Source organism: Chrysochloris asiatica, unplaced genomic scaffold (genome assembly GCF_000296735.1).
Source record: "Chrysochloris asiatica unplaced genomic scaffold, ChrAsi1.0 scaffold00011, whole genome shotgun sequence".
Classification (NCBI taxonomy): domain Eukaryota; kingdom Metazoa; phylum Chordata; class Mammalia; order Afrosoricida; family Chrysochloridae; genus Chrysochloris; species Chrysochloris asiatica.
Window position 1 is genome coordinate 34,905,050 of NW_006408529.1, and position 19,684 is coordinate 34,924,733.

General features: G+C 39.9%; 1 protein-coding gene across 1 annotated transcript in view; it reads left to right on the forward strand.

The window, feature by feature from the left end:
* The window catches only part of TNKS (tankyrase, TRF1-interacting ankyrin-related ADP-ribose polymerase), a 278,487-nt gene extending 259,790 nt beyond the window's left edge, over nucleotides 1-18,697 (forward strand). Inside the window, exons 22-27 of the mRNA XM_006834485.1 lie at nucleotides 1,313-1,410; nucleotides 3,043-3,117; nucleotides 4,128-4,233; nucleotides 8,543-8,729; nucleotides 14,552-14,708; nucleotides 18,463-18,697. Of these exons, the coding sequence (XP_006834548.1) occupies nucleotides 1,313-1,410; nucleotides 3,043-3,117; nucleotides 4,128-4,233; nucleotides 8,543-8,729; nucleotides 14,552-14,708; nucleotides 18,463-18,549 (710 nt within the window). The 3' untranslated portion in view covers nucleotides 18,550-18,697. The remainder of the gene's footprint in view (nucleotides 1-1,312; nucleotides 1,411-3,042; nucleotides 3,118-4,127; nucleotides 4,234-8,542; nucleotides 8,730-14,551; nucleotides 14,709-18,462) is intronic.
* The last annotated feature ends 987 nt before the right edge of the window (nucleotides 18,698-19,684 follow it).

The window sequence follows — 19,684 nt, forward strand, 5'->3', positions numbered from 1 at the left end:
GGATTATATGAAGAAAAATATGGCATCAGGATTGGAGGAAGACTCATTAACAACCTGCAATATGCAGATGATACAACCTTGCTTGCTGAAAGTGAAGAGGACGTAAAACATTTACTGATGAAGATCAAAGAGCACAGCCTTTGGTACAGATTACATCTCAATGTAAAGAAAACAAAAATCCTCACCACTGGACCAATAAACAACATTCTTATCAACAGAGAATAGATAGAAGTTGTCAAGGACTTCATTCTTCTTGGATCAACTATCAATACTCATGGAACCAGTAGTCAAGAAATCAAATGATATATTGTATTAGGTAAATCTGCTGCACAAGACCTTTTTAAAGTGTTGAAGAGCAAAAGATGTCAGCTTGAGGACTAAGGTGCACCTGACCAAAACCATGATATTTTCAATAACCTCATATGGATGTGAAAGCTGGACAGTGAATAAGGAAGACCAAAGAAGAATTGACACATTTGAGTTATGGTGTTGGAGGAGAATATTGAAAGTGCCATGGGCTGCCAAAAGAACAAACAGATCTGTATTGGAAGAAGTGCAGCCAGAGTGCTCCTTGTAAGCCAGGATGGCCAAACTTCATCTCTCATACTTCGGACATATTGTCAGGAGGGACCAATCACTGGAAAAGGATATCATGTTTGGTAGGGTGGAGGGTCAGTAAAAAAGAGGAAGACCCACAGTGAGAAGGATTGGTAAATTGGCAACACCAATGTGTTCAAGCATGCAATAGTAGTGAGGTTGGCCCAGGAACAGGCAGTGTTTCGTTCTGTTGTGCATAAGGTCACTATGAGTCGGATCCAACTCGATGGCACCTAACAACAAGTGACATGAAACTGAAAGATAATTTTTGAACTCGAACCTTACTTAACTGTAATTTAGTTCACTTCTGAAATTAGTTAATAAGGATAATGTGTTTTAAAATATATTGTAAGTGACCATTTTAAACTGACCAACAGTGTTTAAAGCCTTAGTTCCAAGTGCATTGTAATGTCAGTGGCTGTTTCTTTTTTGTATCAAGCACAGCTTCATGTATGTTCATGACTGAGTTCAATTCCACAAATACTTGTTTGTAAAGTCCTATTGTACAAGGGATTCTGTAAGAAGAGATCAAAATCATGCCCAACATGTATCCACTTCTTCTCATCTTCAAGTGTATTTATTTAAATATAACCTTATGTATTAGGTTCACATTGTAATAATTTAGACATGATCCAATATAGCAACTATGCACCACAATGATTTTCATAAAACAAAACCTGCTTTTGTTTAATGTGTTAATGTTTCTCTCTTACAGGTACCAATCCTTATTTGACTTTTCACTGTGTTAATCAGGGAACTATTTTGCTGGATCTTGCCCCAGAAGATAAGGAATATCAGTCAGTAGAAGAGGAGGTAAAGTACTTCAAGATTTTTAAATTATCTTTCCTTGAAATCTGTGGTAACCTATTTTTCCAGGATTGGTAAGCTTGCTTATTATTCTGTATCCCTTGACCATTGTAATCAAATATTGCCAGTTTTAAAATACTACTTTGGAGTAGACAGAAACCATATAAATTCCTTCTCTACTGCTGAATTTGCCCTTACTTCTTACCCATTTTAAAAAAAAAAAAAAAGAGGGGGCTAAATTTCATTATCCAAGAAGTAGTTTGCCTAATTTCATATTGATTCACATGCCTAAAGAGAGAAAGTTATGCCTGCATTTGTGTTTGAATCATACATATGATTCCCATGTTAGAAAATCACATTAGGGAACTCAGGACCATTATCTCAGGGTGATGTTTCAGCTCCTACTTATTTGGTATGGGAAAGTGTAATGTCTTCAAGTGTCTTATTGCCTTACTATTCTTCTGTTGTTTTTAAGTGCCATCGAGTTGGTTCCCACTCATAGCGACCTTGTTTAGAGTTTCTGAGGAGTGACTGGTGGGTTTGAACCACCAATCTTGTGGTTAGTTATTAAGTGCCATCAAGTCGGTTCCAACACATAGCGACCCTGTATAGCACTTCCAAGGAGCAGCTGGTGGGTTTGAACTGCTGACGTTGTGGCTCATAGTCCACTGCTAATTCTAAAGCGCCACACCAGGACTCCTATTATTATCCTAGAAGTTAATACATTCTGATGATAGTATGAAAAATGTTGTTGTTGTTGTTAAGTGCCATAGAGTCGGTTCCGACCCATAGCGACCCTGTACAGGGTTTCCGAGGGTGTAAATCTGTACGGGAGTAGAAAGCCTCATCTTTCTCCCGCGGAGCAGCTGGTAGTTTCAAACCACTGATCTTAAGGTTCGCAGCCCGATTCATAACCACTACACCACCAGAGCTCCTTAGTATGAAAAATACAAGAAATAATTTCCAAATAAAGCAATGAGATAGAAAATTAACTCTCATGAGTCAATTTCTTGAGAACTGTAGATCTCTATAATATTTTCTTTTACTTAGTAATTAGTCATCATTGGAAGAGTAGAAGAAGAATGTCAGAAAAAAGTTATTCTATGTAGGTGTATGTTATATTCAACATCTCCTGGTCAGTGTGGGTACACTTTGGATCTCAAATTAAGGATTACTGAGAAAATGAGGAAAACTTTGCCTAGAAATAAAATGTAGTATGTATTTTAAATTGTGTTTTAGCATTTGTCTACTGTATTGATCAAATTAATCTAACCCCAGTGTCACTTCTAATTCTCATTAATGTGAAATAGTAAAGCAAATGATTTAATGTTATTTTATATAGACATTTCCCCATTGTGTTTGTAGAAAAAAATTTTTCAAAGCTTTTATTCAAAAGTAAATAGCAAATGCATAAACTTTAACATTTATTTTCATGACTATTTCCTTACTAAAAGTACTTATGTATCCATTAAACTTGTGAATCTATTTATAGTCAACACCTATTTTTTATTTATTTATTAGTTTTTATCAGTGAAAAAATATTATAAAATTGAGATGGTGAAAACTATGGAAGGGATACCTGTAGAATAACACTGGGAATTTTTATAAGGTTGTTAGTTATTTTGTTTTGTTCTATAGATGCAAAGTACAATTCGAGAACACAGAGATGGTGGTAATGCTGGAGGCATCTTCAACAGATACAATGTTATTCGAGTAAGTTTATAAAAATTCAGAGTGAAAATTTGATTGTAAGCCATGCCTGAAAATAATAATGAAATCTAGACGGTGAATTGTTTAAAGTCCTTTGCCAAATGCTCTCTGACCCTTCAAAGACCATACTTCTTAGGAATAGAGACTTAAGAGTCACTAAAACTACAAACAGAAGGCTACATCAGCTTGTATTGATGATGTGTGTGGTCCCAGCATATCCCCAAATTCAAACATAGTTGACAGTAACCTTTGTTATAATTTGTAACTAGCATTAAATGCCTGGTTTTTCAGTCAAAGTTATCAGCAACTATATCAGAGTGAATATATTCCTATATCTTAACCTCAGTTTTTAAATTTGTAATATGACGTTGTTGTTGTTAAGTGCCATCAAGTCACTTCCAACTCATAGCGACCCTGTATAGGGTTTCCGAGGAATGACTGGTGCTTTTGAATGACTGACCTTGCCGTTCAAACTGACTTTACAGTCCAGCACCTTAACCTGCAGTGCCACACCAGGACTCTATAATATGGCATAGATGCCTGTTAAATGCTTTTTTCAAATGAGTATCATAATGATGAATAAAATCTGTGAGAACTGGTTTAACCCTTTCAATTGATAGGAAAATTATATCAGTGCACATCGGGTTTGAAATGTAGAATTGTAGACCTCACCCCTTAACATTCAATAAGTAGATGGGGTATGGAAGCCAAGCCTAGAAATAATCTTTTTTTCTTTTCAAAAAACTGCTAAGATGATTTTGAGGTACTGCCTGGTCTACTATAGAAAATCAAAACTGTAACTAAAACTTCTCTCACCAAAAGGGAGGGTAGTAAATGAATTATATTGTAATGACAGCCTTGTCATTTTTAATTAATTAATTTTAAAATAAATTTAATCAAACATAGCAAAAATTGAATCACTGTAAAGACAACCTTTTTTCATTTTGAAATCATTAACTACAAATTAGGATGCGTTCACTCCTTACTGACTTCTTTCTGCCTCATTCTCACAGATTCAAAAAGTTGTCAACAAGAAGTTGAGGGAGCGATTCTGTCACAGGCAAAAGGAGGTGTCTGAGGAGAATCATAACCATCACAATGAGCGCATGTTGTTTCATGGTGAGTGTCGTGACAGTAATTCTAGACATCTCTCTGGGCTTTTGCAAATTACAGTAAAGTAAAGAGACCTAGTTATTAATTATAATGAGTAGGTTGGATGTTTTTCCTCCTAAAATAATTACATGTTGCCGACTGTTTTATGGACTCCTGTGTGGCACTGGACTGTGAACCACAAGGTCAGTAGTTCAAACCCACCAAACTGTTCCTTGGAAACCGAGTGGGAGCCAATTTGATAGCACTTATCAACAGCAACAACTGCTTTATTGACTGTGCAGAAGCTTTCTACTGTGTAGATCTTGACAACTTATGAATAACATTGCAAAATATGCGTACTCTAAAACATTTAATTGTGCGCATGAAGAATTTGTACATAGACAAAGAGACAGTTGTTTGAACAAAACAAAGGGACACTGAATGGTTTCAAATCATGAAAGGTGTGCTCCAGGGTTGTATTCTCTCACCACACTTACTCAATCTGCATGCCGAGCAAATAATTCAAGAAGTTGGAACATAGAAAGAACAACCCTGGAAACAGGATTGAACGAAAACTCATTAATATACTGCAGTATCCAGATGATGCAACCTTGCCTGATGAAAGCAAAGAAGACTTAAAATACTTACTGATGAAGAGCAAAGGCCATAACCTTCAGTATGGGTTGCATGCATTTCAATGTAAAGAAAACAAAATTCATCACCCCTGGACCAATAAATAACATCATGATAAATGGGGAAAATATTGAAGTTGTCAAAGACTTTTTTTTGCTTAGATCCACTATCAGTACTCATGGAAGCAGCAGTCAAAGAATCAAACTGTGTATTGCATTAGGCAAATGTGTTGCACAAGATGTCTTCAAACTATTTGAGAGCAAAGATGTCAGTTTGAGGTCTAAGGTGCGCTTGACCCAAGCCATGGTATTTTCAGCTGCCTCATATGCATGTGAAACTTGGATAATGAATGAGGAAGACCATAGGAGAATTGATACATTTTAGTTATAATGTTGGAGAAGAGTATTAAAAGTGCCATGGATTACCAGAAGAATAAACAAATCTGTGTTGCAATAAGTACAGCCAAAATGCTCCTTAGAAGCCAGGATGGTGAGGCTTTATCTCATACTTAAGGCACATTATCAAGATGGTCCAGTCTCTAGAGACAGATATCCATGCTTTGTAAAGTGAAGGGTCAGCAAAAAAGAGTAAGACCCCCAAATGAAATGGATTGACACAATGTCAGCAGCAATGGGTTCAAGAATAACAACAATTGTGATAATAGTGCAAAACCAAACAGCAACCATTAGAGAGATGCAAATCCAAACAAAAATGAGATATCATCTTACACCAGCAGTAACAGCCAAAGATCAAAAAAGGAGAGGACAATAAATGCTGGGCCACTCCTGCATGGCTGATGGGACTGCAAAATGGTCCAACCACTCTGGAAAGCAATATGGCGTTTCCTCAGAAGGTTGGAAATAGAAATACCTTATGATCCAGCAAATCCTCTACTTGGTATTTACCCACAAGAAATACGAGCCATAACACAAGTAGATATATGCACACCAATGTTCATAGCAGCACTATTTACAATAGCAAAAAAATGGTGATAGCCAAAGTGCCCATCAACTGAAGAATGGATAAACAAACTGTGGTACATAAACACAATGGAATATTATGCTACCTTGAAGAATAACAAGGAAGCAGTAAGCCATGGCATAACATGGATGAACCTTGAGGAACTTATGTTGAGTGAAATTAGTCAGTCACAAAAGGAAAATGCTGCAAAGGACCACTACTGCAAAAGACTAAGAAAAAGAGCCCATACTAAAGGGTGGGGGTGTTCTTTGCTGGTTGCTGGAATGTGGGGGGACGGGAAGGTGGGGCACAGGGCAGGGAATAGACACAGGATAGTTTGGGTGGTGGGGAGGGGGGCAATATACAAGTAGGGGGAGGAGACTGGAAGAACAAAGATGGGAGAACAATTAGGCAGGTTTGCATGGGCCAAGTGGGCCAGAGGTAAAGAATGATGTATGCACAACTTTGGAACAACAGGGCTCTGGGATACAGGGATTGAGACATGGTTGGAATGGGGAAAAGGGGGGAAATAATGTTAAGATGCTTGTCTGTCTTTTGAATCTTGGTTTCCCTTGCATACCATTATAAAATAGACACTGGAGGGGGAGAGAGAAAGGAATACCCAGAAATATCACCATAGAAAGCTTGTAAGTCCGTGTTCTGCCTGTAACTGATTGGAATAGTTAAAATACGGCTACATCGTGCCCAGCATAGGAGGCTTCCTGTGGAGCCTCTGCATTACATAATACTATATGTGGAATCCTGAACAGCATCCAGAATATTCAGAGGTGGGAAATTTCCACTTGAAAGGATGAGCAGATCAGCCTGGAGTGGCTAGAAGAACAGAAGATACTCCTTGAAAGACCGACAGTAAAAATACAAAACAATATAGGCAGACCGACTGATTACTACAAGAGCAAGCAAGTTGCTCACCCAGGAGACACCAAGGCAAGTGGTTGGGTACCCTCAGAACAAACCCCCTTCCAAGACTGAGACTCAATGGGAATACACGCTGTGATTGGTGACCACATTCGTCACTGATAGGAAGAAGTGAGGGAAAACCAGCAACGAAGCTGCGAGCCAAGCCCTACAACGTTCAATAGACTCCTGTGAACCCGGGTGGAGACCTGGTTGGCCAGCAGTATGGCAAGACCTTGGCACTCTTCAGCCCAGAGTCACTGACATAGGCACAGAGGACTAGAGTGGAGAGTGAAGCGTCCAGCTGTTAAGAAGAGAGAACATATGCACAAAAACACCCACACTTGCCGATAATACCCACTTGACCTGGCTTCAATGACTGTATGATCAAAGCTCAACTAGAAGAAGAAAGAAGAGGAAAAAAACAGTAATCTGATAAAATTTGATGAACTTGACCTACACTTATGGATGCAGTAGCTCAAAAGAGGGAACAAATCTTTACAGCAAGGATCATTCCCTCCCCCTCCATACACAGAGTAGACAGGGATGGGCAACTTGGACATTGGGTACCCAAAATGGGGTGGGAGGGGGCTACAAAGGGAAGAGTGACTGGCTTACAAGCTTTCAAGAGGGAACCTAGATCCAGAGGGCATGGAGGAATGTAGAATCTCCACTGAGTAGTATCTAGTCTGTCTAGGCGGGGCTGATGAAAGGAAATGCAGATAGGTCTCTTGTGATACAATAGTGAATAATTGTTATCAGAACTGATGGTGAGGGTTGGAAATGTACAGGTAGATATTTTGTAGCAAGGCGGGTAGTGATTAACTTTGCAGTCTAGAAATGGAGGTCCCTGGGACCATGAAGAGAGAAGAGCAGAGAGTGGGACCCTACCAAGAGAAGCAGTGATGCCAGAGATGGAGGCAGAGACAATAACATGGAGAGATGGAGCAGTTGGGGACTTTAGACACAAAGAGGGAGAGGGGCTGTGTGCTGATGAACAGGGGACAGGTTTGCAGAGTATATCCTTTGTTTGGTTGGTGATGCGTGGAGGGGATTGTAACCATGACAAGGAAACAATATATGATAGGATGAATGTAAAGCTAATGTTCTCCCATGTAAACTATCACATAATTCACAATAAAACATTAAATAAAAATAAGAACAAATAGCATTTCATTCTGTTAGAGTTGCTATCAGTCAGAACCAACTTGATGACACCCAACAACTGCTTTTTAGAGTCCCTGGGTGATGCAGACAGTTAGGTGCTTAACTACTAGCCCAAAGTTTGATGCTTCAAACCCACCCATAGACTCCTCAGAAGACGCCCTGTGGTCTGCTTCCAAAACTATGGAGTACTTGTATCCCACACGCATGCTTGACAACAACTAGCAACAATAACTCCTTTATAAGCCACGGTGTGTTAATCGTCTTTTCAAGATGTGTTCAGTAAAAATAATTTAACATTTTAGAATTCAAATTACAAATAGACTCATCTAGATAGTGAAATGCTTCTATTATAATTTAGTGTATTTGTTTCAGTTCATCACATTTCCTACACTTACTTGAAGTAAGATTGGGTATATATACTTGGTATTTTCAGAGTTACATTGTACTTTGCTATCAAAAAGCTCGTGCCAATTGGAAAATTCATATGGCATCTTTACTTGGCAAACACTATGAATCTCTGATACATTTTAATAACATATATAATTGACTGGCTTGCCAAATAAACTTTTTATAGACTGCTAAGTGCAGATAGTGTGCAGCTAATTGAGTTTCTAGAAAAGTGTTCAAAAACTAATAATTTCTTTCTTTGTATCGTTAGGTTCGCCTTTCATTAATGCCATTATTCACAAAGGATTTGATGAGCGACATGCATACATAGGAGGGATGTTTGGAGCTGGAATTTATTTTGCTGAAAACTCCTCTAAAAGCAATCAGTATGTGTATGGGATTGGAGGAGGAACAGGCTGCCCCACTCACAAAGATAGGTCATGTTATATATGTCACAGGTGAGCATCCTGTCCTTTTATAATGGTTGCCATTTTCAGATCATGAACAAATTCGCTTACCAGGACCTACAGAAATCCCGGGTTGTCTTATAAGGAGCCATATCTCTGATCAGCCTCTACCCTAATAGGATCAGTGTCAGCAGAGCTGATAACCAAAACCCATGACCACCAGTCAGAAATTACGGAACAAGTCACTCCAGCCTGGCTTGATTCCTGGGCTTCTCTTTCCTTTCTTCAGAATCAAACAAGAAATATTGAAAATTACTTCTGTATAACAAAGAACCTATAGCTCTATTTACATTTTGACTAAAGCATAGAACTTTATAAAGAATTAGGATCTGTCATTTACATCTAGTTACTGATGTTTGTTTTAAGACAGGATATATAATTAGCTTTAAAAGTTTGGAAAGTCCAACTGCAAAATATCAATATTTGGATAGTAACAGTAAGCAAATGAGTTTCCTCATATAGAAATTGACGAGAAGAATAATAGTATAAAAGGGATTTCAAACAGTTTGTGGGAAAATTACATAATCTCTTTATTCCATTTTCCACAATTTTTTTTTTAAATCCCTTGTACTGTCTCTGATGTCAGTGAAAAAGCTGTTCCCTTCCCTGTCAATGAAAAAAAAGGAAATAATTGTACTTTATGAAGACTGCGATTTATTTTATATAAGTCTTGGTAATAAGTTTCCTTGTGATTTAGTTAAATCGTTGAAGAGACCCATCTACCCTTAAAATTTATTATGGGTGTTGAACTTAAAACTTAGTAGCTCTCTGTTAGGGTATGGGGGAAAAAGTGGGGGCGGGGGGGTGGGGAAGCCATCAACAGTTCTAAGATGGATGTCACATTTCCAGAAGGAACTTCTTTCCATTTACACTTCTGTGGCTGGTTAACACAAGGATCCCTGGTAGCAGTAGTTTAGATGTTGGGCTGCTAAACTCAAACTTGGTGCTTCAAACCCACCAGCCACTCCACAGGAAAAAGATGAAGCTGTCTGCTCCCATGAAGATTTAGAGTCTCCAGAACCCTGTATAGGGTGCTAGAAACTGGAATTGGCTTTATTGGCAGTGGAATTCGTTTGGTTTTGATTTGGTTGGTAACACACAAAAATTCCCAACAAAGTTCCTTTTTGTTAGTTCAAACCTAACTGTTAATGGAGAAGAAACCAAAACGAAATCACATCTGCTACGCGCAAGTCTATTCTGCCTCAAATTGACCCTACAGAATGGGTAGAACTGTTTCTTAGGATTTAGAAGACCTGTTGACAGGAACAGACTACCTCATCTTTCTTCCCATGGAGCAATTGGTAGGTTTGAACCTCTTAACCTTGTGATTAGTAGCCTAATGCTCCTAAAGGGTTATACCCATTGTGCAGCAAGGGCTCCTTATTAACGACCAAGTGAACGTAATTGAACATCAGCAGTTGCTCTTTAAAATTGGACATGCAAACCTATGTCTTACCCAAAGTTTTCTAGAAAACAGAGCCTGAAGGGAGAGTTGAGCAATTGCAATCCCAAGAAAACAAGAATGAGGCCACAAAAACTAGTGACCTCAAAAACGCTGACAGTCTGGCCCCAGTTTTATAACAAGCTCAGTTGATTGCTCTGTCCATGAGATGTTTGAACTACTTTCTGATCCATACATCAGTGAGAGAAGACAGGTGACTTGACCTACAGTCTCCTGTCTTGACTTGGTCAGAATTTTCCCCACCAGCCATCAGTACTTCCACAGTATCAGTTGCCTGCTTCTGCACCATGCTCCACAGTGCACCAGGCCAGCCCCTGAGCAGGCCTGAGCCAGCAGTACACTGTGTTGCCTGTCACCTGCAGCCTTGTGGACGGAGGTCCTGTGCCTTCTCCTGCCTGCACAGCAACAGAAAAGCCCTGCGAAAGGAAGCAGGAAGCCAGGGTCTGTTAGGACCTGCTTTGTGTGATAAGATAGACTGAGAATGGCTATGGCAGTGGGCCCAGATAGCTGAGTGGACTGAGTCCAATGATGCTGTAGCACTGCTGCAGTGTGGAGCTGGAGCTGAAAAAGCCTTCCTCTGATGCACAGCAAAACTATTCCCCCAGGTTGCTGCTAGAGAGTGCAGTTGATACCAAGCCAGTATCTCATAAGGCCATGAAAACAGCATCAAGCTTAACAAAAAAAGTACCCACATTCCAAAATACAGCCTCTCCTCACTTATGGACACGATTAGGTCCCAAAGACCAGGTTATTCTGCAAACATGAAGTTGTTGCTTTGGGTGTTTTTGTTTTTTCTGTTTGCAGACCATCCATTTGTCCAGTGTTTGTTTGTTTTATATCTAGAAAATATGATCATAGAAATAATCACAGCTAAGATGTGCTCCTCACTGTGATGAGTCCAGTTATGGACTATTCCTGTGTGGAGAAGGAGACTTGGAGGAGACAAAGCTGGACAAAGCTGAGCTGTGTTCCTGGAGGACCCCTGGCTTAACCACTTCACCTTCTTCCTGTGCTGGGTCAGAGCTTCCCTCCAGGACCTACCTCCAGGTCTCTCCTCCCACCACTGGCAGCTCTGTGTTAATGATCCTAAAGCAGGCTCTGCCCTCAGGCCAGTTCACCAAGGTTCAGGCTATCTTGTACTGGGAGCCTGGCTGAGGACCTGGTCCCACTAAGGCAAGGCTTTAGACCCAGTTTCAGCAGGCTTTCAGGTATGATGAATACCATATGCATTTCTTCCAAACACTCTCTCTGGTACCTGTCTTTCTTCTCCTCTCTCCCTTCTACCTGCAAAAAATGAACCATCATTCTTCTCCCAGCAATCAGTTCTCAACTGGGTTTGATCATTCATTGCAGTGACCACATAGAACTCAGACTCCATACTCACAGCTGTGGGGCTTATTATGGAAGATAACAGGTTACAGTGAAGGGTTAGAACATGCTCAGGGCACAGTTCTTCCTGTCCGGACAGCCTCTCCTCAGCCAGGCCCACAGACAAGCCTCTCTCTGGCCCTTGGCTTGGCCTCTGCCCTGCTCCAGCAATGTTATAGAGTTCTCTTAATGCTGCTAATAAATGCCCACCATAAGCCTCAGCCCAAAGGCATTCATCTCTAGCTCTGTGGAGCAACAAAACTAGTTCCCTAATTAAGTCCTTGGAAGCACCCCATTCCATAAAGCAGCGTCCTGCCTAAAGGCACTGACGTGACTTGCTCCACCACTCTGCCTGGGGCTCTGGCTCTTGGTGCTGCTGCTGCTGCTGCTGCTTCACTGCTATTTCTCTGATGTCACAGCTGTCTCTTGGATCGAGATCAATATGAAGGAATCTCTGGGTCCAAAGGATGCCCTCCACTCCTGGCTCTTCTTCCCTGATGGCAGTGTGATCCCCCTTGTGCTTCGGAAAAGCTCATTTTATACCCACATTAGAGTTTCCAAGTTTTTAAAGTCACAATTTTCCTTGTTAATAATCACTCATAATGGAATCATATAATCTTTCCCCACCTTCTCTTACCCTGTATCATCGGGAAAAAAAACTTGTTTGGTGGGAGTTCACAAAGACTTTGATAGAAGAGACATTAAGTAATTCACTCCACCATACTACCCCATAGCAATTTCAAGCTAAAGTGCCTCAGACCACATACGAGCTGGGAACCCAGAACAAGTACCCACTGGCTTGGTCTGCCTGGAGGCTGTGGCCACAGAGGTCAGTCCTGCACAGCAGCTAGACTTGGTGCCCCCCATGGTAGGGCACAAGGCTATGTAGCCCAGCTTCCAGAAGCCTCCCAAAGACACTCTGCATCCCCCTCAAGGGAGGGGACAGTCTGCAGCCATTGCTGCCAGGCCTGCCTCCTCCTCAGTGTACAAAATAGCCGGATAATAGATGTGAATTTTGATAAGGAGATGGTCAATAAGGAAGCAGTAGATATAGAAAACAAAAATGCTCACAACTGGACCAATAAATAATATTATCATAAATGGAGAAAACATTGGAGTTGTCAAAGACTTCATTTTGCTTGGATTCACTATCAACATTGGTGGAAGCAGCAGTCGAGAAATCAAACAATGTATTGCATTAGGCAAATCTGCTGCACAAGACCTTTTTAAGTGTTGAAGAGCAAAGACGTCAGTTTGAGGACTAAGGTGCGCCTGACCCAAGCATATTTTCGATAACCTCATATGGTATTTTCAGTAACCTCATATGCATGCAAAAGCTGGACAGTGAATAAGGAAGACCATAGAGGAATTGGTGCATTTAAGTTAAGATGTTGGAGAAGAATATTGAAAGTACCATGGACTGCTAGAAGAACAAACAAATCTGTGTTGGAAGAAGTACAGTCAGAATGCTCCTTGGAAGCCAGGATGGCGGGACTTCATCTCTCATCCTTCAGACGTATTATCAGGATGGAACAGTCCCTGGAGAGAGACATCATGCTTGATAAAGTGAATGGTCAGCAAAAAAGAGGAGTCATCCCCCACCCCCAAGGAAATGGTTTGGCACAGTGGCAGCTGCAATGGGCTCAAGCGTAACAGTTGTGAGAATGGTGCAGAGCCACGCAGTGTTTTGTTCTGTTGTGCATAGGGTTGCTGTGAACTGTAGCCGACTTGATGGTGGCACCTAACAATAACAGACATAGGTACATATATTGGGTCCAGCACAAATTTTAGTTGACTCAATAATATCTCTGATTAATCATAACACAAAAATCTTACTCCATAACTAAACACAAACTATTTGATTAAACAATAACTATTAGCATGTAACAATATCTTAGTGGTTAATTACAATGTATTCATTTTTTATATTAGGGATTTGGCTTACTTTTTCTATAAATGATGAGATAGTAAATATTTTAGACTTTATGGGTCATTCTTTCCCTGTCACAGCAAGTCAGCTCTACTTTTGTAGGGTGAGAGCAACCAGGCATAATATGTAAATGAATGTGTGGCTGTGTGCCAGTCAAATTTTATTTGTAAACAGATGGTGGACTGAACTTACCATAACCCGTAGTTTGACAACCCCTTGTTTCTGAAATACCTTTTTACTTTCTTCCCAATCAACCCCCGCTATAATATTTAATATCTATCCAAATCTTGTTTTACTCAAATAGTGTATAATTTTGAGTTGGTGTTTAATATCATTCTGGTTTCCACTTTTTCCTTGGAATGAGTTGCAGTACCAGCTGCTCCTTGGAAACCTATATAGGGTTGCTACAGGTTGAAACTTAACAACAATCAATGTGAACAAGTGGTGGTGTGCCGTCAAGTCAATTCCGACTCATTAGGGACCCTGTGTAGGGTTTCCAAGGAATGGCTGATGGGTTTGAACCGCCAACCCTGCAGTTAGCAGGCCAATGCATACCCTACAGCTCCACCCCAGTACTCCACTGAGTAAGCGTGTCTTAATGACTAAAGAGTTGTTGTGAAGTGATGTCGAGTCAAGTGCAACCTATAGCGAACCCTGTATAAGGTTTCCGAGGAGCAGCTGGTGGGCTTGAACTGCCAACCTTGTGGTTCAAACAGCTTTGCAGTCTGGCACATTAACCCACAGCAGGACTTCTCAGTTGTTTATTTTTTTTTCATTTAACACCTGTCTGTGCTTATAAAGGACTATTTTCTCTGGTATTTCCCTTTTTCATCTGGCAAAATTTGTTGCCACACTAAAACTGCTTTAAAGTCTTTACTATTGAATTACAATTTTGAGTTGCCATATGTTATTAGTAAATGAACAAATGAAATCTTACTTGTAAATTTGAAGTTGAAATTTAAATTACCTGCCTTGTATTTAATATATTTTTAAAAAATCAATTCTTTTATGATTTAAAGTTTCCTTTAAAGCACTGCTTTCCTTTTATTTTAGACAAATGCTTTTCTGTAGAGTGACTCTTGGAAAATCCTTTCTGCAATTCAGCACCATGAAAATGGCACATGCCCCTCCAGGGCATCATTCTGTTATTGGTAGACCAAGTGTGAATGGACTTGCATATGCTGAATATGTCATCTATAGAGGAGAACAGGTATGTTACCCATTAAATAAGCAAAACCAAGTTAGTAAACATGCCAGTAGACTAGAGAAACCATGTAAGGATTTAAGAAAAAAATTTAATGAAATATGTTTCGTTTTGCTGTGCGTAAGGTCACTATCAGTCAGTACCGACTCGATGGCACCTAACAACCACCACAACATACTGTATAGTCCAATTGTGGCAGTCACTTCAAGTAAAAATAAACATAGCCAAATGATTCTTTGACATCTACTTTGCAAATATAACCCAACAATCATCTGTCAGCCAAGTATGAACAGTAGATCAGAGAAACAAAGGTTTGTGATCTCATGTTGTTCTAGAGACCTGTTCTAAACTAATGCCTTGCAATGTTTCATGACACCATGGTACTGGGGAGCTAAGAGCATTTTATAGGTCTTATATGTACTTGCCACAGGCTGGTTATACAGTACTTACATAGAACTATAACTTTCTGAGTCATAAAGCTACAGTACAGTTAATACTTAAAATTGCTTGTTGTTGTTGTGTGCCGTGGAGTTGGCTCCGACTCATAGCGACCCTGTACAGGGTTTCCGAGGCTGTAAATCTTTACGGGAGCAGAAAGCCTCACTTAGGACTCCAAAATAAAATTATCAACAAACTTTAAGTTTTTACTTGTTAATCCTCATAATATTGTTGCTAAATACCTGCCAATTTTAATTTGAAAAATCACTGTTTGAACCTAAGTGGTATCTCTTGAAAAAATCGTTTAACAAAAATTAATGTGACATGTAGCTTATTTGAAAAAGGGGAGGCGAGAAGTACCTTCAAAAATGAAATGTACTTGGTATTTATTTTTATGTTAGAGGATAACAGTTGTTCACATTGATTGTTGTTAAGTTCCAACCTGTAGCAACCCTGTATAGGGTTTCTAAGGAGCAGCTGGTGAGCTTGAATGGCCACCCTTATGGATCAAGCTGACTTTGCAGTCCAGCACATTAACCCACAGTGGTACACCAGGACTACTGCTGTACGATGTTGAGTAGATAGCAACCCTATGGGATACAGTAGAACTGCCACATGAGGTTTCCTAGGCTGAAATCTCTATAGGAATAGATTGCCAGGTAGTGTCTCACACGGAGCAACTGGTGGATTCGAACCATTGATCTTTTTGGATCTTAACCAAGTGCTTAACTCTTTTCGCCAGGACTCCTTTTAACTGTTGAAACAATTGAATAGTTTCCCATGAGCAGTTTTTCCTGATTTTATGGTGAAGCTGGCATTTGTTAGTTTTTCTCTTGCTACTTTTAGTTTTAACTTCAATCTTACCTCACCCTAAGTGTTTCATACTTTAAAAAATACACATAACTGTTTTATTCAGAGATTTAGTATTGATGAGATGTTTTTAATTTCTTTACAATTGAAAAATGTAATGTTGAAAATTAATAAACTAGACTTGAAAAGAAACCATTTGCGCTAAACCATTTCTCTGGTTTTAGTGCATGATTGGTCTTTAAATATCAAGAATCTTTTTACCTGTACCTTAGTTTCACCTTAGATTAGGTATCTATAAGGGACTTCAAAAAATCCTAGAAAAATGAAATGAAAAGATAATAGAACTTTTCCACAAATAATTTGAAGCCCCCCCTCATAAGAGAAGGCATTCTCTGGTCATTGGTGAGAACAGAGATTTCACCTATTAGAAATAATGTGAACAATGTAAAATTGATTAGCCTAGAGAAGAGAAGACTATACAATAATTTTCAAATATGCAGAGTTATAAAAGAGAACATGACAGTCCCTTCTTCGTCTCCATAAAGAATAAGCAAAGAGCACTGGAGTTTAAATTTTAACATAGTTAAGTTCAGCTTAAGTTTCCTGGAAGTAAGTCATAAAAAGTGGTTGTTGAACCTTTTCTTACAGGGATTTAAAAGCAAACAGAAAAAAACTGCCAACTATGCTTTTGTAGTAGCCAGGATGGATCTGAATTGACTTAATGGGAAGCAATGTTTCAGGGTCTAAACTGGGCCCCTCTAGTCGTATGATTTAATATTTCCTTTGCCTTCTGGACTGTGATGTGATTAGTCCATAACTTAAACCGTGATGATGGTGTTGTCAGGTGCCATCGAGTCGGAACCAACTCATAGCGACCCCATACACAGCAGAACGAAACAATGTCCGATCCTGGGCCAACCTCACCACCGCTGCCACACTTGAGTCCATCAATGATGCCACCTGGCCAATCCATCTCGTTAGGGGTCTTCCTCTTTTTCTCTGACCCTCCACCTTACCCAGCATGGCATCCTTTTCCAGCGACTGTTCTCTCCGGACAATGTGTCCAAAGTATGAGAGACGAAGCTTAGCCATCTTGGTTTCCAAGGAGCACTCTGGCTGCACGTCTTCCAAAACAGATCTATTGGTTCTTTTGGCAGTCCATGGCACTTTCAGTATTCTCCTCCAACACCATAACTCAAAGGCATCAATTCTTCTACGATCTTCCTTATTCACTGTCCAGCTTTCGCATCCATGTGAGGTTATTGAAAATACCATGACTTGGGTCAGGCGCACCTTAGTCCTCAAGCTTACATCTCTGCTCTTCAATACTTTAAAAAGTTCCTGTGCAGCAGATTTGCCCAATGCAATACGTCATCTGATCTCTTGACTGCTACTTCCGCGAGTGTTGATAGTTGATCCAAGAAGAATGAAGTCCTTGACAACTTCAATCTTTTCTCCATTGATAAGAATGTTGTTTATTGGTCCAGTGGTGAGGATTTTTGTTTTCTTGACATAGAGATGCAATCCATACCGAAGGCTGTGCTCTTTGATCTTCATAAGTAAATGTTTCAAGTCCTCTTTGCTTTCAGCAAGCAAGGTTGTATCATCGACATATCGCAGGTTGTTAATGAGTCTTCCTCCAATCCTGATGCCATGTTTTTCTTCATGGAACCCAGCTTCTCGTATTATTTGCTCAGCATACAGGTTGAATAAGTATGGTGAAAGAACACAACCTTGTCTCACACCTTTCCCAATTTTAAAACATTCAGTGTTCCCCTGCTCTGTTCAAACAACTGCTTCTTGGTCCAGGTACAGATTTCTCAGAATTACAATTAAGTGTTCTGGACTACTCATACTTCTCAATGTATCAGGATTGATAGGATTAGGAGAACTTAAACCATACAGAACAACAATTCAGCAGGCCTGTGAGTAGGAGTCAGGAGCACTCAGGGGAGGAGGACCTTTTAGCATAAAGACCATTTGAATCTGCCTGACTAAAATTTACAGATGTCAGAGATCACCTTAAGTCTTGTGCTACCAAAATCCAATTGCTGGCATTACCCAAAGTCCTCTTTGCAATTTTTCTACAAAGGAAAAGAATGTGTCTAAATGTTATACATGACTATAGAACCTGACCTCACCTTCCCACTTCTCCATCTCTCCATTGTCATCACCAGCTACCCAAGCAGCACACACTCTCTGGCCCTCTCCACCCCACCCGGAGCTGGGTTGCAGCTCACACGTTAGAGAAAGGCACCCTTTTTCAGACTGCGAAGTAGGTGAATTAATGTACAGTGTTCAGCGTAGAAATAACATTTTAACAGTTCTCGAGAGTGTAGGACTTACACATGTGTATATACAAATATCTAAGTAATTGTTCAGTAATCTCTAACTGGATGTATGCAGAATATTGGTCCAAATCAGCAGCCTCGGAGGCATCCACATTAATTAAAGCTATAATGTACTAGTCAGAAGGGTGATTTCGATTTGATTTTCTTTTGCTTCTTTCCAGGCATACCCAGAATATCTTATCACATACCAGATCATGAAGCCGGAAGCTCCTTCACAGACAGCGACAGCAGCAGAGCAGAAGACCTAGTGAATGCTCGCTGGTAAAGGCAGAGCAGAGGGAAACCTGGGACTCAGTTACAGTTGATTGCTTCCAACAAAAATCAATGTTCTCTACATCCCTGACAGCCTAGAAATAAGCTGTTTGTCTTTTATAAAAGCATTGCTCTAGTGATGAAAACAGTATGAGTAACTGATACATACTCAATTGCTACTGTTCCCTTTGAGGAAATGTTTACAAGGGCGGCCTTTTTACATAGCTCAGGCTCATTTTCACTGCAGTTATCCATTTCTAAAACAATAGTGCTTTGATGTAGACTTGGAAATGGAAAAACGAAAGCCAAACCAGTACTGTTTGAAATGTTCAAAATTTACACACTACATTTATTTGTTATATGTGTCACATTTATGACATATATATATATATACAACAGGCACATTTTTCAATTTTTCCAAGCATGCATCCTTAGGTTTTGATTTGTGTTGGTTTCATTTTTTGTTTTGTTTTGGGGGACTTTTTTGGCTTGTTTGTATAAGGATTTGGTTGATGTATGATTTTTGAGGGTTTGTTTTTGGGATTTTTTTTTTTTTTTGATTACTTTGAAAATGAGCCAGAGCCTTCTTAAGAATATTTTGCACAAAGTCACACAGACTAAAATCATATTAGCAATGCAACCCAAGCTTCTGACTAAGCAAAATTTCATTTCCTTTTTTTTTTTTTACTTTTTTACTTTGTTTTCTTTGGTTTCTGTGCTTTTCTTGAACATAAATTGAGATGGAAAGGGAAAAATCAAGTTTTCATTTCCTCTTATTAATCAGCCTATCCTAAAGGGATTCCGGTGCTCCTAAGGCCAGGGAAGTTACAGGTGGAGAGGTTCCTGTGCTCCTTCCATCCAGCATGCTTCACAGGCCTCCAGCACTGAGCTGGGAGGGAGCAAGGCCAAACACTGCCAGGGAGGCTTTGCAGTGAGGCTGTACTTGCATTTCACCTTGAAATGACTAGCAAGGGCTGTGGAGGAGAAGCAGCACCAAGGACTGAGGAGCACGGTGGTTCTGTAACACCACAACAGCAAAGGAGCAAGGAATATGTATCAGACAGTAAATACTGCCTTCTCCTTCATGTGTACCACCAGAATTGCCACCCCCAACGTTGCTGCCTTATTTCC